Source organism: Strix uralensis, chromosome 3, assembly GCF_047716275.1.
Source record: "Strix uralensis isolate ZFMK-TIS-50842 chromosome 3, bStrUra1, whole genome shotgun sequence".
In the NCBI taxonomy this organism is placed as follows: Eukaryota; Metazoa; Chordata; class Aves; order Strigiformes; family Strigidae; genus Strix; species Strix uralensis.
Genome location: NC_133974.1, coordinates 35,846,429 through 35,864,239, shown reverse-complemented (window position 1 = coordinate 35,864,239; position 17,811 = coordinate 35,846,429). Strand labels below are relative to the sequence as shown.

The 17,811-nt window shown below is 36.9% G+C and overlaps 1 protein-coding gene across 1 annotated transcript in view; it reads left to right on the top strand.

Moving 5' to 3' along the window:
- COL12A1 (collagen type XII alpha 1 chain) overlaps window positions 1-17,811 on the top strand; it is a 106,996-nt gene that overhangs the window by 9,962 nt on the left and 79,223 nt on the right. Inside the window, exons 3-13 of the mRNA XM_074861888.1 lie at window positions 1,439-1,555; window positions 2,315-2,458; window positions 3,367-3,423; window positions 4,129-4,392; window positions 4,504-4,668; window positions 5,111-5,284; window positions 6,100-6,390; window positions 6,615-7,217; window positions 8,605-8,877; window positions 11,131-11,403; window positions 12,357-12,629. Of these exons, the coding sequence (XP_074717989.1) occupies window positions 1,439-1,555; window positions 2,315-2,458; window positions 3,367-3,423; window positions 4,129-4,392; window positions 4,504-4,668; window positions 5,111-5,284; window positions 6,100-6,390; window positions 6,615-7,217; window positions 8,605-8,877; window positions 11,131-11,403; window positions 12,357-12,629 (2,634 nt within the window). The remainder of the gene's footprint in view (window positions 1-1,438; window positions 1,556-2,314; window positions 2,459-3,366; window positions 3,424-4,128; window positions 4,393-4,503; window positions 4,669-5,110; window positions 5,285-6,099; window positions 6,391-6,614; window positions 7,218-8,604; window positions 8,878-11,130; window positions 11,404-12,356; window positions 12,630-17,811) is intronic.

Genomic DNA, 17,811 nt, shown 5'->3' with positions numbered 1-17,811 from the left:
CTCACAAGTAGTTAAGGAAAGTATGGCTGAATCTGATCTTACTTTGTAGACCTATTTAAACAATAATATATAATACACCTACCATGCACTGACAGTGAGTCAGTAAAATACTGCATGAATATGCATGACAATTTTACAAAGAGAATATCATTATAAAATATTTATGAAACGTCTTTGTGTAATGAACCTTGTACATGGAGGCTTTTGTCCATTGTGGGACGCTAAAAAAATAATAATCAACATTTCATTTACATATGCATGATGCTGCAAAATAGCATATATAAACTATTTCTTTCTGTACTGTTCAGTTACTTCTGTCAGCTCCTACAAGTTTTATTTGCAATCATTTGTTCAGATCACTGGTGCCCTCTTCGCTGTTTTCTATAAATTCTGTAAAATAAATGTCCTTAAATATACTTTGATGTTGTCTTTTCATAATTAACCATTGTGTTGTTTGGAACCATACTGGCATTTTATGATAAAATGCCACTACTAGTATGGGTACACCTGCTGCAAAGGGAACATGAAAACAATAGTTTACACCTTTGAAATTGTGTAGCAATTTGGTGTAAACAGGTAGAATCTTATATTTGTGAAGTTTTGCATCAGCTCAAATATTCCAGCAATTTGCAACCATTACTAACCCCATTTATTATCCCCTTAGTTCCTGAATCCTTTGCAGCCATATGTGAAGTATGTCACTTTAGTGGCTTCTAGGAACAAAGGGGTGGACCTCTCCATATTTTGAAATAAAATGATACAGCAGTATATCATTATTACTGATATACATTTTACATGTAAATTTGTATCTAGACCCTATCAGAAATTGTTTTACTGAACATTAAATGCCCAATATTTTCCTGTATTCTTTAAAATATTTTTTTTCTCTGCCAAGTTTCTAGATTCAGTGAAATTGATAAGAAATATGACTATGCAGAGACTATATTAAAAAGCTGATCAATTCTTTGATGTCTAATTATGAAGAGTGCTGTGTTCTCAATGTCCTAAATACTCTCATGGTATTGTAAGCAGGTTGTGATTTGGCATGCTTGTACGGATTGCACCCAGCATGTAAAAAAATTTCCTTTAATTGTTATGTGAAATGTTTGCATATGTGGTGATTATCTGTGAACTCATTGTACATGTATCCAAATGTGTTTTCTATTGTGCTTGATTTTGCTGGCCATTCTTGAATGTCTTGGCAACTCAAGAAACATATGTTCTGTGCTCTCCTCTGTAATGCGTATACTCTTTGATGTTTTGTCATATTTTGTCAGCTTTTATTTTACTCTTTTTCCAACAACATATCTTTATATTTGTTGGAAACAAATTTATGCAAAGACAATTTTAGTAAGCTTTGCTCAACATTATTTTATTTATTCATTTGCCAAAGCTTGTTCAAACTTTTAAATGTCCACCTGGTATAAATCTTTTGCAGTTAATCCACCGTCAGACTTGAATTTTACAATTATAGATGAACATAATGTTCAAATGTCATGGAAAAGGCCACCAGATGCAATAGTGGGTTACAGGATAACTGTGGTTCCAACAAATGGTGAGTTCTGTAAAATTTTGTTATGTCATTACATTTCTTGAAAACTTGGGTTTATTTTCACTTATATATGACTTAGGTATGAGAGTAGTTGTTAACATCTTTCTGAAGTTCGCAATCAAGACTGGGTAGCAGCAAAGGGCATACAGGAAGGAGCAGTGATTGTTCCAAGTTAGAGTTTTTCTCACCATAGCATTTACCCTTTGGGAACTGCAAGTGATAAGTTTTGGACGCCTTTCCTTTGCAAGGAGCAAAAAGAAGGTGGAATCTTCATTCTGCCCCTCTTCTATGCTTTTACTTTAAAGCTAGAGAATTGTATTGTACTTCATTCAAGTACTTCCCCTGGGGGAAACATTGCGTGTGTCAGTTAATGATGCAGTAATGTCATATAACTTGCTGATAATGGATGTGTAAGACACCCATTATTCTATTTCACTTTGAGAAATAAGTGTAAAAGTGATATTGAATCAGAATTTGTTAGATGGTTTGTTAGATGATAGTACATTTTGTATGTGTATTTTAAGTTTCACATTTCCTGGAATTTATTAAACACTTCAGTAATTTTGTTCACTATTGAAAACAAGCTAGTTTGAAGTTTCATGTTTCAAAATTCATACTTCAGGAAAAAAGAAAGTGTATCATCCTAAAATTATAATTGGATTTTAGATAGATTATTCTCTGTTGCAGTTTTTTTATGAGCAACTTGTCATTGATATTATTGGATTTAAAGCCTGCATTAACTGTTTTATATATTTATTGCAGATGGGCCTACTAAAGAATTTACTCTTTCACCTAGCACTACCCAAACTGTCTTATCAGATCTTATACCTGACATAGAGTATGTTGTATCAATAGCTTCATATGATGAAAGAGAGGAGAGTCTACCTGTTTTTGGCCAACTGACAAGTAAGTACCTGTAACAGAGTTAGAAAACCACATAAGATAGCTGAGTGGTCATTCACAAAACTCATCTTTGTTCCAGTTCCACCACAAAATTGCCACATACCTAAACTCTCATCAGATGTAGGTGTCTGAACAGCCTTTTTCCATTAAGCAGAATTACCAGTAGGAGCAGAGGTAATTTGCAAGAGTTAAGAGGAGACTAACATGGATATATCGTGTCTGAAAATCCCTGTAGAATTCTTTGCAGGAGGCCACTGGTTCTTTTGAGCTAAACCTACTTTCTATAAACTGCATCTGCTGAAGTCAAGGGGAAGACTCTCACTGACCTCAGTAACAAATGAATCCAGCTGACTTCGTGTCAGGGGGAAAAAAAAGCAAGCTAACTACCTTCATCAAACGATAAAATGTGACACCACATATCTATACGCATAATAAAATATGGAATATACATTTTTATAATTTATATTTAACAAATAAAGCATAAAATAAATTTAATTAAATAAAAATGTTAAGCACAGTGGACTGTCTTCTATGATGCATTTTGTCTCATGTCTCAGACTTCCCAAACAACCATGGAAAAATTACTTATGATGAGCTCACCTATGTGTTAGAGGAGGGTAATACTGGTATTTTACCCAGGGATGTTGCAGTTAATTTTCAAGAAATTACTCTGCAAGAGGTACAAATACAGAGGATTCTTAGTTATTTGCATTTTCTGTATTTTGTGTTACCCTGAATGCTATGTTGTCAAATCTGTAAGTACAGGTGATGTATTCATAACTTGCATTTATGTTTTCATGTTCTGAGGCTTGTCAGATTTGTGTCTCTAATTCCCCACACTCTTTTCTTTGATGTTCACAAACTTAACCTGATTTCCTCCATTAATTCTCTCTATGTTGTGCTTTGTACAGTTCAGACAGGTGGTCCAGGCATACCAGAGGAAAAGAAGGTTGAGGCTCAATTACAAAGTAAGGTGTTTTGTCTTTCAATGTACCTGACATTTTAGAGATAAGTGAGGTCTAGCACTAGGGCCCCATAAAGTTAAGCTGCATTCCTGTGTTACCTAGCAATGAAGTTAACATGTAAAATTGTCCAGAGTTAGGTAAACTTGGGAAGGGACTGGGTTGGAAGGAATTTATAGCCGCATTGAAAGAATAAGGTGCTAATTTGGTACTGAAACTAGGAATTTCATGCAACTAACCTGAGCGTGTCCATGAGTGACTTCGTCCTATTAACAAAAGACATTGTGCTGTGGATAAAAGGCATTGCAGAAGAACCTGTGCAGCTATTATGGGGAGATAAAGATGCAAAGCAGAAGCAGTAGTGAAATGAAATGTTCCTATAACATCAAACTGTTGCAAAAACTTTTGTATGTGAGTTTTCATCTGCTGTGGCATAACAGATATTGTGGAATATCATGAGAGGTGTCTTAAAACTGAGTATCTAGGTGACAGTTCCCTTTTGGTAATGGCAGGTAGACAGCTTGTATGGGTGTTCACTTATGTGAATAATGCTTTCCCAAGTAAGATATTCCAGATAAGAATATCAATCTGTTAAATATCTGTTTGTTTTGGCTTTTATCTACTAAGTTTCTGCCAGATATTTCTCACTGATTTGTAAGAATGCAATTGCTCATTTGCTAACAGAGATTTTTTTGTGTGTGTGTGTTCCAGGATGCTCCATAAGTGCAATGACAGATTTAGTTTTCCTGGTAGATGGTTCATGGAGTGTAGGGAGAAATAACTTCAGATATATTCTGGACTTCATGGTTGCCCTTGTATCAGCTTTTGATATTGGGGAAGAAAAGACGAGAGTTGGAGTTGTTCAGTACAGTTCAGATACAAGAACAGAGTTCAATTTAAATCAATATTTCAGAAGAAGTGATCTTATTGATGCAATTAAAAGGATACCTTACAAAGGTGGCAACACAATGACAGGTACAGATTTCCCACATACGTGTTTATTCAGCATTTCATTTTCTAATTCAAATTTGCTTTAAATCAGTTTATTCAAGCCTAATGAAACACAGCTTGTGGTGTTGTTTTTAGGTGAGGCTATTGATTACCTGGTTCAAAACACCTTCACTGAGTCTGCTGGAGCAAGAAAAGGCTTTCCCAAAGTAGCAATTGTCATTACGGATGGAAAAGCTCAAGATGAAGTTGAAATTCCTGCAAGAGAGCTTCGCAACATAGGAGTTGAAGTTTTTTCTTTGGGTACGTTGAGTTTTTCTAATGACTGAGAGATTAACATTCCTAAAGAAGTTATATGTGTCACAGATTCTGTGTTTCAAGAATTTTGCTATGCCACTCTTTCCATGTGTGTGCCTTGAAATTGGTCATTTGTGCCCTCTAGAGTGGAACACTAGTGTTAATATGATAGTAATTCTGTAGCTCCCACATGGAGATTAAGGTGACTGACTAGCAGAGTTTCAACCCCGGCCTTACTGAAGTTGCCACATTATTTTCTCAGGTTGAAAATGGAGTATGTCATTTCATTGTATTAATCATTATTTTGTAGTTTGGTTATTGATAATGACAGAAGGCAGAACTGAATTAAACTCAGCTTTACCCCAGGATGTTCTGATACCTTATGAATACATTCACAGGTACGTATTTTATGGTCACTTAACACAGTCCTGTCTATTGCAACTTCTAGGAATCAAAGCAGCAGATGCAAAGGAACTCAAGCTAATTGCATCTCAGCCTTCACTGAAACATGTGTTCAATGTGGCTAATTTTGATGGAATTGTGGATATACAGAATGAAATTATCTTGCAAGTGTGCTCTGGTGTTGATGAACAGCTAGGTGAACTGGTTAGTGGAGAAGAAGGTGAGATACTTTATATAAATGTATTTATTGACTTAAGTTTATTCTGGTGCATATTTAAGGGGCTATCCCTACTTCCTGTGCTTTATTTCTGGAGTTTGATCCATTGCCTCATTTAGCAAGTGTGGAAAACAGGTCTTATCTTTGTGCATTTAAATGCAGGAGAACAGAACATGATGTAGTAGATTTGGAATAGCTCCGTTATTCTGTAGTTTCAAGGGCAATGCAATGATGTGCAGTTATCAGAGTCTCATACAGTCAATTTGGAAACAGGCATCACTTCTATGGAAAAATGTACTAAAGGGAAAAAACCTGCTTGGTGAAGGGGCGGAATATGTAGTAGGTTAAGAACCAAGGAATGAAAACTGGAGAATGCTGAGAAAACACAGATGTCAAGCTGTATCATTGCAGCTTTCTGTCCCTGTAAGTTTCTAAGTAACTAGTTATTCTTTGACCAAAATGGCAGCAGAGATGACTGCACTGTCATAGTGCTTCTGTTCAGGTCTGTATTTGTTCACACTTTCTACAGTGTTTCTGTGGGTGTAGCTTTCACTTCTGGTTGAAACAGTATTAAAGCAAGGCAGCATTTCTCCTGGAACTTCTACTACACTTGGGGGACCACAAATGCATTGTTCATATTTCTGCCCTCTCACTGATGCCTCATTTGGTCCGTCCTGTAATACATGCTAAAAAAAAAAAAGTGATTTTTAGTAAAGATTAAGCAAAGATGACTAAATTTATTCCAGAAATAAAAATGTGGAAGAAAATCTGTTTATAATTGTAATTAATATTTCGGGTTTGCTTTTGATTTCTTTCAGTGGTGGAACCTCCTTCAAATCTGGTGGCCACTCAGATCTCCTCAAAATCTGTTAGGATCACTTGGGATCCATCCACAAGCCCAATAACTGGCTATCGGCTGCAGTTCATTCCAATGATAGCTGGTGGAAAACAACATGTACTGAGTGTGGGTCCTCAGACTACTGCTCTGAATGTTAAAGATCTCTCTCCAGACACAGAGTATCAAATTAATGTTTATGCAATGAAAGGACTGACCCCCAGTGAGCCAATAACGATAATGGAAAAAACACAACAAGTAAAAGTTCAAGTGGGTGAGTTTGGAGCTACTGTGTTATTTTCACATGGTAGCTTTTTATTGTTTAAACCTCTGATGCTTGTTTTAATATCATACCTTTATTAGTTATGAAAAACAGCTTTACTTAGCGTGGCTTATTTTCTTTATAAGCAACCGGCTATGATACATGAACTGCAGATGCTATTGTAATGCTATGGCTATTGAATATCTGTTTATAGTGGTGATTCTTTTTCTTTACAGAATGCTCACGTGGCGTGGATGTAAAAGCTGATGTTGTGTTTTTAGTGGATGGTTCCTACAGCATTGGTATCGCCAATTTTGTTAAAGTAAGGGCTTTTTTGGAAGTGTTAGTTAAAAGCTTTGAGATATCGCCTCGAAAAGTACAGATAAGTCTTGTCCAGTACAGCAGAGATCCCCATATGGAGTTTTCTTTGAACAGATACAACAGAGTGGAAGACATAATTCAGGCTATTAACACCTTTCCCTACAGAGGTGGATCTACCAACACAGGCAAAGCGATGACATATGTGAGGGAGAAAGTATTTGTTACCAGCAAAGGATCAAGACCAAATGTGCCAAGAGTCATGATTCTTATTACTGATGGAAAATCATCAGATGCTTTTAAAGAACCTGCAATAAAGCTGAGGGATGCAGATGTAGAAATATTTGCAGTTGGTGTGAAGGATGCAGTGCGTACAGAGCTAGAAGCAATTGCATCACCTCCTGCTGAAACCCATGTTTACACAGTGGAAGATTTTGATGCTTTTCAGAGAATATCATTTGAACTTACGCAGTCTGTCTGCCTACGGATTGAGCAGGAACTGGCTGCTATAAGGAAAAAATGTAAGTAACTACTATTACTTAAAGAAATGTAGAAAATGCGATGAAAACAGATCTGAAGCAATGTTTTGTGCTTGTAGTTACCTAAAGAATTGATATTGATGAAATTGTCCACATACAGATGATAATTTTAATAACTGAGGATTTGGGTCTAATTTCCAAACATGTTAAAAGCAATGGGAGAAATTAATGGAGAAATGGAGATGAAAAAGTTGTTGGAGAAACACGTTTTTTCCTTCCCCTCCTAGGTACCTAGAAAGCCTTTAAAGTGTGTGTCTATGTGGAATGACCTTAGTGGATGTGCTCTGCTTTTACATGCAATGTCTTGATTAAAAGTTACTTACTAGGGCCATTCTTCTTTAGCTGTCCAAAATGAGGTAGCTAGTCTAATCACATACTTTAGAATTTCAAAGGCAGTGGAGCAGTGCTGACACCTCCAGAGAGTCATCTGATTATTTTTTAGAGTAAAATGAATAGCCCTCTGGAATGGGCCTAGACAAGACAATTTGAGACAGCAGATGCTAGGTGATATTAATCTCAATCTAACTGTAAAGATTGAAATGAAGTAGCACATGAAAGTCTTCACATGCATCCAAATTCGGTGAGCTTGGATAATGTTTAATATTTAAAAGATTTCTAAGTGACCAACTTCTGGTCAGCTAAAGTTACTTATGATTAGTTGCACCCTCAGTGTCCCTACCTATGTTTACTAGAACACTAACATTGAATAGGCCCCAGTATTGAAAACCCCACTCTCTTTAAAAATAAGCCTTTTGTTTCAGGATAGCTTTGAGGAACAAACCAGCAAAGCAGCCTTTGTTTTAGAGGGCTCAAGCAGTCTTAACATCCCCACTGTTAGGCTGACTAGGCCAACCAAAACAAGCCCAGGATGTCAGGTTTGTGTTTGTGCCTCATGTCGAGTTCCTTATTTCCCCTTTGACTCCATTCCTGAAAAAATACTGGGATTTATTTTGTCCTATTTGTAATCTAGATCTGAAAAAACCTCAAGGATTCTTAGTTCCCATTGAGGGCATAATGTTATTGCTGTTCATGGGATATATGAAAGAGGGAAGCCAACTTGATCATCAGATTCTAACAAGTTTTCATAAGTACACTTTTGTAGATGGATTGTTCTCATTTGATCTCGAAATCACTGAGTTGGTGCTTCTACTCATTGTTGTATGATTTGAGACAACCTAGACATGATCTTAATGAAATTTGATGTATATAAGCAAATATAGAAAACAAATACCATTGCATGTGCAACAAAATATCTGTTCAATTAGAATAAATCAAATTATTGAGGGTCATTTTTTATTTACTTTAGAGATTTTGTGTTAAAAATATTCAAACATGTATGCATCATCCGTGCATTTTTATTTCCATACAGCTTATGTACCTGCAAAGAATATGGTCTTTTCTGATGTAACATCTGACAGTTTCAAAGTGAGCTGGTCTCCAGCTGGATCTGAGGTTTTGTCCTATCTCATTAAATATAAAGTAGCAATCGGTGGAGATGAATTCATTGTTTCAGTACCAGCTTCAAGTACTAGCTCAGTTCTCACCAGCTTGCTACCTGAAACTACTTACGCAGTCAGTGTGATTTCTGAATATGAAGATGGTGATGGCCCTCCCTTGGATGGAGAGGAAACCACCCTAGAAGGTAGGCTTCCCATTATTCTCAGACACAAAAGAGTCATATGTTCAAATAAGAATTTGCTTTGACAGAATGATTGTATCTGGAACAGTCAGCTAAGGCTGAGAAACTGAACTGGTACATAGGATGAGAATAAATATTATTGTCTCTCAATGCATTGAGTAAAGATATAAAATTTCAATAATAGGCCAACATTAAATTATTAAGATTGGATTTTACTTTTCCTGAAGGTTGGATGAGTGCTGTGTTTCTCTGCAGTGGCCTATTTTCAAATGAAGTGGTGTGTTGTCAACAATAAATTTATTGGCATGTATCAATATACAATTAAGTTGGACTAGATGATCCAACTGAACTGTTCTATTCTATTTAATCATTATGACTCTGATGCAGGAATGCATGTTGACTTTAAAGTCAAGCATGTACCTATGTAATTTGCTGTGTCTACATCTAACTTACATTAATAGAAATTCTGTTTCATATACCATAGACTTAAAGGGGGGTGAGTTTCTGGTGTTTTTCACCCGAACTTCATGGTTCTGATCCAATAACTCTTAATGATTCAAAACTTCCACTGATGTCAGTATGAGTTTGTGATCAATGGCTGTAAATTTAAGCATGGTAGCTGTACTTTTTCTTGATAGAGTTGCCATGATGCATTTCCACTGATTTAAAATAGAAGGAAGACAGTGAATTTGATTTTCTATTCCAGTAGTTGCATACTCAGTATAGTCTAAATCATGCTTTTTAAAATATTGATCCACTCTTTTTCATTATTCCATGCTGTCATTTGTGACCTTTGGTGATGTAAATGGTTCCAAGGGAGCAAAAGAAACAGCACGGAAATTTGTTAATTGCTCTTTCCTATTAGGACTGGTAGAAATACACACTTATAAAATAGCTTAGTTTGGATGTTAAGTTTGGAAGATACAGGTTTCACTGTTGGTGTGCATATTTCCATGACTGTACCAGTCAGAATGTTTTGGCCACACATAACTTTTCCTTAGCGGACAAATTCTTGGCTGATAGAATATGTAGCTTGTGAGTGTCAGGAACAGGAGAAGGAATAGCTTTAACAAAAATAATCAGTGTTCCCATGTTGTAACTGATATCAGTTTAAATAATTGTCAGCATCTTGATCTGATGAAATCCAACAAGTCTGAGAAGACAGAGCTCTTCTGCAATCATGTAAACATCAGCATCTCTCCATGCAGATCTAGCTAACAACTTGGGCCAGACAGCTTTCTTGGCAACGAACTTTGGTTTCAGGATTTTAAAGAATTTGAAATTGAGTATTGTGTTTCTGATTAGTAGAAACCAAGTTTGTTTCTTTAAAGCTAGGTTATTGATTGCTCCACTCTTAACAGGTTTGTAATTTAACACTGAAGAACAGTGCTTTTGGCATATAATGTTCCAATTGAATTATACTTTAGACAGTAAACAACAAAAAACAAAACTTTTTTTGCTAAATGACAATGCCACATACTGCTAGGCAACTTTCAGTACAGCAGATCTTAATGTATGTTGGAAGAGCCAAGTCCTTCTTTGGTGTGCCTACTGAATTCATATGAAATGTCTGAGCTGTCATATCTTTTGTCAAGGAGCAGGCTAGGTTAAATGGTTTACCACGTTTTTTTCTTAATTTCTGAGATAACAAGCTATTTCTTATCTTTGAGTTTGAGACTTAATTTAGAAGCCATTTTTTAAACATTAGATGCAACTCATATTGCAATGAATATATTTTTTTGTTGTGAAAATTTAACTTAAATAAATAGAATCGTTTTGGTGTTTTTTTCCTGTTGCATTTACCTTGGTTGTTTCTTTAAAATAGGAGAGTGTGTAGTCAAGTGTATCTGACAACTATCTGTAAATGGAGGTGGTGCAGAACCAAATGGCCACAGCAAAGAAACCAATATGATTAGTTGTGTTAAGAAATTTCCCCACTATGCCCAAATATCCCTTATGCAGTTCAATTCTACTGTTACCACTAAAACCAATCAGACTGTCGTTAAGTTTCAGAAGTGGTTGTATAAAGTGGAATTAATGTACTTTTGGGGACAACTTTGTTACACTGCTAATTGTAACTCTGGCCCTAAATTTTCAGAAATTACTAATGGTTTGTGTACTTTAAAATGATGCGAGGGCAATATAAGATGTTTTGGTAAACTGGATGAGATAACAGAATAGTTGGAAGGGTTTCACTTCAGATACTACATGATTAAAAGCAAGTATTTACAAATTGTATGTTTATATTTTTTGTAGTTAAAGGTGCTCCTCGAAACTTAAGGATAACAGATGAAACTACTGATAGCTTTGTAGTTGGTTGGACTCCAGCTCCAGGCAATGTCCTACGGTACAGGCTTGTATATAGACCACTTACTGGAGGAGAAAGGAGACAAGTGACTGTCTCAGCAAATGAAAGATCAACTACCCTGCAGAACTTGATTCAAGATACAAGATATGAAGTGTCTGTTATTCCTGAGTATCAGTCTGGGCCTGGGAATTCGCTGAATGGATATGCAAAAACTGATGAAGGTACATGATCAATGCTGTGAATGTAGTAAGCTTGAGAAGAACTCTGCATGCTGACATATTCGTACTGAAAAGGGAGTAACCCCTATAGGCCATAAGTATTATCCCAGAGGAAGACGAAATTATAAAATTACTCAAGCCTAGTTGAGAGGTAATTTAAGACAACACAATTTATCAAAATTGTAATATTTTATTTTAAAATATTGTCTATTGAACCTGCAACACCTAATATGGCAAGGTAACTTGGGTGAAGAATCTACCTGTATGTTTAATTAATTGCCCTCATGATTCTTCATATTGTCAATGATATAAATTATATTTCTTTTCAGCAAATTCATTCCCTGTTTGCACTTGGTTCTGAATGTCTAGCAAGGAATGAATGAAACATTTAATTTCCTAAAGTTATCACTGTAGCCTTAACTTGTATGAAAATCTATGATTCCTTAACAGGTATCATGCCTTATTAAACAAAATCCAAAAAGTACAGAGACAGTATGAATGTCCTGATCACTGGTGAAACTTCACTGAGATTTTAAATATTAGAAACCAGAAAAACTGCCATCAAAAAGAACTCTGTAGGAAACCATAATGTGTTAATTTCACATTTCATTGGTGATCTTTGACTTGATTCTGCAGACAGTGACTTCAACATGGATCTTGTTGTGCTGAAGTTGAGTATATATTCAGGTGCTAGTATGTATAAGTGTTCCAGGATTGAGTCTGTTTTAACAGAAAAAAATAGGATCAAAAAGACTTTGTTGGGAAATTTTGCCTAAGGAGGGTGGGGATGGAATTGTGCAATCCTGGTTACAGTAAAGTTATACTGTGGCAATGTTAGTGCAGGCTATTCAGGAATTATTTTTTCACCATTAAGTCCTATGTTGTGGTAACCTAAAAAATAAACCAAGAAATGAAGCTTGCTTCAACTTGTTTTCAACATCTTTTGACATGTGCAGTCCGAGGAACTCCAAGAAATTTGAGAGTTTCTGATGCTACAACATCAACAATGAAGCTGTCTTGGGGTGCTGCTCCTGGTAAAGTGCAGCAGTACTTTATCACATACACTCCAGTCACAGGAGGTGAAACTAAGGAAGTGACTGTGAAAGGTGACACTACCTCTAAAGTGCTGAAAGGCTTAGACCAAGCCACTAGGTATGCATTGACTGTGTCTGCCTTGTATGCCTCTGGAGCAGGAGAGGCCCTTTCTGGAGAGGGAGAAACACTTGAAGGTAATTATTTATTGTTTCTGTACAGTCATTCATTCATTTGATTGATGTTTAAGGTGTTTTAAAGTGTACTGTCTTCCTGAGAAGTAAATATGTGAACGAAAAATAGGCAAAACGACATTCTCCTACTTTACAGTGATTTTCAAAACATACTGTCCATCAGAGAAAACAGTGGGGTCAAATCCCTGGTTGTGGATGGGACTCTGGGTCTCTTGAAAAAAGTATCGTCAGAAGCACCAACCAATACTGACTGTACTTCCACACCAGCCTTGGTGAAATATTTTGTCTTAACTCTCAACTTCCAAGCAGTTTTAGTGGCCGATTGTTCTTGTAACAGGATTAATTAATGGGGTTAAAGTATCTCATTCATTTGAAAATTTTCAGGTTTTCTACTGTACTGGGACTGAAAGATTGTTCAGGGACCATTTTTGCATTAGAGAAGCAACATCTAGTGTAGGCATAGGAATAATGAATCATATCCTGCTTTTAACTAATAGAAGTAAGAACCTGGAGCTGAGCATTAACAGAACACTGGCAAAAGCGTAAGTCAGAGCCAGAGACTTTCTTATAAGGAGGGGGGGCTGCTCTCACTCTGCCTTCGAGCAGAGAATTTCCCAGACTTCTTCTCTGTGAGCATTCTCAGTGTCATCTGTTAATTGTCAAAGGATAGGGAAAGCTGCCTCCTAGGCCATGAAAGGAAATGTGACTGTGCTCTGTGCTGGCCAGGTATGTATTGTTAAAGTCTGGCACTGCAGCTGTGTAGGCACAGCACTTGAGAACATCACACAGATGAATTATGTGGAATTGAAACTTGGCCATTGATGCTAGTGGAGTTATAGTAAGGGTATACTTGGCTCTCAGTTTCTCTATCAGTTTAACTTTTTGTTTAAGATATAGGTTAGGAAACAAATCAGAAAACCTATTTTCAATAAGAAACTGTAAAAAAAAAAAAATCAGTTCCAATGATTCACCAATGTGCTGAATACATCCCACTAAAATTTAGGCACTTATTTGAACACTACAGTTTGCAGCATGGGCTCTCTAGGATTCTTCTGTGATTGATGAAGAAAGACAGATACTTTCAGAAGGCAGGTAGTCCATCTGAGATCTCATTTTTACTTCAAAGGAACATTTCTCTGTCCACTGACTACAGAAGGAGCATCTGAGGACTCAGCACCAACCCCCTGCCTGCCCCACTACCTAAGTCTCAGATAACGATCCAATCCACCTACTTACACTGAGACAGTGTGCAGCTCTCAGAGAATCGGGCACCTTGCAATTCATGCTGAAAGTTCCCTAACTCCCTCGCTTTCACTACCCATGCAAGATCCAAAATGCTCCTTTTGTCAGAGAGAAGAATCTGTCTCCTGCACAGAACACTGCTGAGATCCAGGTAAAGGAGAATAGGTAGCTGGATTCTGCCCATATCCTCCAGAAAAGCCAGAGATGGTCAGGTCTTAATGAACTTCCCCATTGGTGGTGGTGCTGCCACTTCCTTTTGTATGGTATTCTACTAGCTCTAACACTTTTTTTTTGGAGGGGAGAGAAGGAGTGGAGATGTAGGCCTTAGTCTGGGAGAGTTTGAATTCACATCTCCACGTCCCAGCAGATTCACAAGTCTGTGGTATATGCTGGGCAAAGTCCTTTACTCTTTCCATTGAACCTGAGCCACTGTACATCCAGGAATGAAAATTTCACTCTCAGAACAAGAGCAGGCTGGATGCCAAATGGACAGAGGAGCCTGACAGCCCTGCTTTTTTCTCTTTGCTGTCAGTAGAGAGAGGAACACCTTGGTCTTCCTTTGCAAATCTTGAGAGGTCTCTGTGTCTCTCTTAAACAGACTGAATTGTACACTTCCTTGGGGAGATGCCTCAAGTTTTAGTGAAGGGTTGACCAAGTTAACTGTTTTCATTTGGTGGAAAGGTTTTCATTGAGTGTCTTTGTAGTAAACGCCTGAGAGACCTTCTATTTAACATGGAGCTCTGGAGAGATCAGGTGTGTTTCAAATCCAAAAAATAATCTTAGCTTTTTACCCTATCATAAAACTTGAGCAATAGAAAGTATTTTAAGGCATTTCCTAGAGCTTCAGCTAAAACACATTCTGAACAGAGAGAGCAGTGAATGAAATACAGCAGAATTGAAAAGACAGAGTCATCAGAAAACCAGAATTCAGTCTCAGATAGAGACTGCCTTGTCCTTTCAGTGCTCCCCCACCACAGGAGGGCTCTGATTCTGATTTGGAATTTCTGTGGTGATAAATTATCAATAAGAAGAAAAACATTCTGAAAATTGGTTAAAGAGTCAAAGAATTTAAAAGGATAGTTGACTATAGCTCAGAAGTGGGTTTATATGCAACCAGATGGCGTTTTAAATGGATGTTGCACTTAAAAGGACACAGAAGCATTCCTCTAAGAGGTTTTACTCTAAGCAACTGAATTAAAACCTTACGTAAAAAATTCTGTGGCAGATTTTGTCTTGGGATAAATAGCAATAAATGAGCATCCTGTCATTTAACTTATTACTTTTTACTCAGTTCCTCGGATGGGAGAAAACCAAATTATGTTTACCATTTTGACAAGGTATAGCTTTGTGACTCGAATGCATATCCTTTGAAGATTCAGCTGGATTTGAAAATCTTATCAGGGTGCATTCCAGAAAACATTACTCTTTGTACCAAAGCTGTCTATTAAGTTTTTCTTGTTTAGATAAAATGTTGGTAAGAGCATATACAGATGTCAGTCATTACTGGGTGATTAGAGGTAAAGAATAGAACACAAACGTCTGTTTGCATGACAGTAGAGGCCTAAATCATGATGTTTCCTCATGGAACATCCACCGTGTATTTCAGTAATCAGCGTATCTGCTGTTTCATGGGGTAATAAAAATACTTGAATTAGGCCAAAATTCTTTGGACATGGTCCATAGATATTTTAAAAGGCTCTCTGACTAATGGTATGAAAGGTTCTCAGAATATCTGTTGAAGTATGTGTAAGACAGTATTTCACTGTATGGTACTGTCTTACTTCATTGAAGGATAAAAAGACAAAACCTTTGAGGAAAAGCAGACAATTAAGAATAAAAGGGTTGCAATTTTGGAACAGAAAGGTAACATTCAAACTTCAAAGCTTAGTATAGAAGTTTACTTGAAAAAAGAAGTCATGCTGCCTGAGAAGCTAAAATAAATATGGTTGGACTTGGCTGAAAAGTTACACAGGTCAGTGAAGTGAATACTTGACTAACTGTTAGCTGAAATAACTCGTCTGACTGAAGCTAGGAATGGGACAGATCTTAACTCCTGGAGAAATAAACTTATCAACAGTAATGACAAAAAAGCTGTGAAAGGAAGCATAAAAAAGTGTTTAGTATTTCAGTTAGTTTTTCCGTGAGCCATAGTGTCTGAGAAGCAAAATAGCGTGGTGTGTGTTTTTCATTGCCAACCGCACTGAAGTACTGAGCACTTAAGTATTTTCCTGTATCAGGAATCCCAGTGGGGCTTACTTGATGTCTTCACCATATGAATTCTCACCAAACCTATTCAGTCTGTGATGCCATAGTTGCTGGCCACTTAGTTCATCATCATATCAAGAACTAGGCTTGAGATTGCCTTTTGAACTGGGACAGTTGTTAGTTTATGGTATTGATGTGTAGTCTAAGAGAAATCATTTTGGGTGTAGTGAACACTATTAGTGCTGAAAAGAGGAGCTAGATACGGTAGCTTCTCTAGCTATTGTATAGTCAAGTGGCAGGAAATGAAAAAAACAAGCTCTCAGATGTTTATGGAATTTTACTGAGTCACTAAATGGTCCCCTGTGACTAAGGGTGTAGACAAACATTCTTACTGCCTTCAGTAATGATTTATTTTGCTCTGCATGTAGTAGAACTCACATGGGCAGTTACTGTATCTTGGTTGCAAGGGTAGCCTTCAGTAGAGAGAGAAAAATTGATAATTTTTTAGATTTTTTAGATTGCTCTAACATGATTTGCAAGAACCTGTCTGCCCAGGCATTCACTGAAGGTCCTTCAGTTATGTATGTTATCTCCAAAGCATTTTGGAGCAGTTACAAATTGCTCTTGGAAGTTCTTCCTCTTCCTCTACTTTGTTCTGCATGGCAATTTTTCAGTGTTTTGAAGTGGCTTGTTTGTTTCAAGATACTTGGGGAAAATCAATCCACACAAAACCAGTAATCATTCTGTGTACTTGATAACATTTACCAGCTGGGTAATCTCTGCTTCTTTTGCTTTACTCTTTGCTAAATATATGCTTGCCCTCATTGTTTCTCAGCATAAAACGGAGAGGGCAAATATTCCCCCAAATAACTGTAGATAATCTCTTCTATAAACTGTTTGCATAGCTATCTGGTCCAGCCCAAAGATAAACACATGCCAGAGGATCATAATTTTATGAAATGTTCACAGAGAACACAGTATAGAGAGTTTAGAAAATGAGTAATCAGAAAATCATTCAGTTCTGAGGGTGCTGTTCCATACAATACAGGTAATTGTTATTCAGGGAGAAAAGGTTTATTTCTTTTTTGTGTTTGTGGAGTGGGAAAAAGGAAACAATGTTTTTTCCCCTGTGTTGAAGGAGTGTGCTTTCCTGCTTCAGTACTCCAGATTTTAGGACATTTATAGTGCCCTGATCTTTTATACAGCCTCTTTCAGTCACTGGCTGATTTTGTCTGCAGTTGTGAAGTACCATCCAGAGTTGAAAGTTCTGGAGCTTTATGTTTCATACTGCATTAAACATACCCGCACGTGCAAAATATTTGCTGTAGAAAACTCTCCACTTTTATCCTCTCACTTTCAAAAGTATATGGCTATCCATCACTAGGCAGCTTTGGTTGGAGCCCTTCTATAAAGGTGCCATGGAAAAATTTTCCTCAGACATATTTTGTTGGCTGTGATTCCCATCAACTCACACAAAGTCATTGAAACTGCTAAAGTAAATGAAATCAGTGCAAGCTGCCATTTGCTGTGTGGTGGAACAAGGCTTGTGACAACTGGGGGAACTAAACAAATTAGCACTGATAGTTATATTTGATGATACATAATACAGATTGAAGAACAAGAAAGAAACACCCACAGGAATGCCTTAGGGAAAAGTCTCCCTCTTATCCCCAAACAAACCATTTGGCTTTCATTTTTGAGGGGGGATCATATGATTTTACCCAAGTTATCATACACC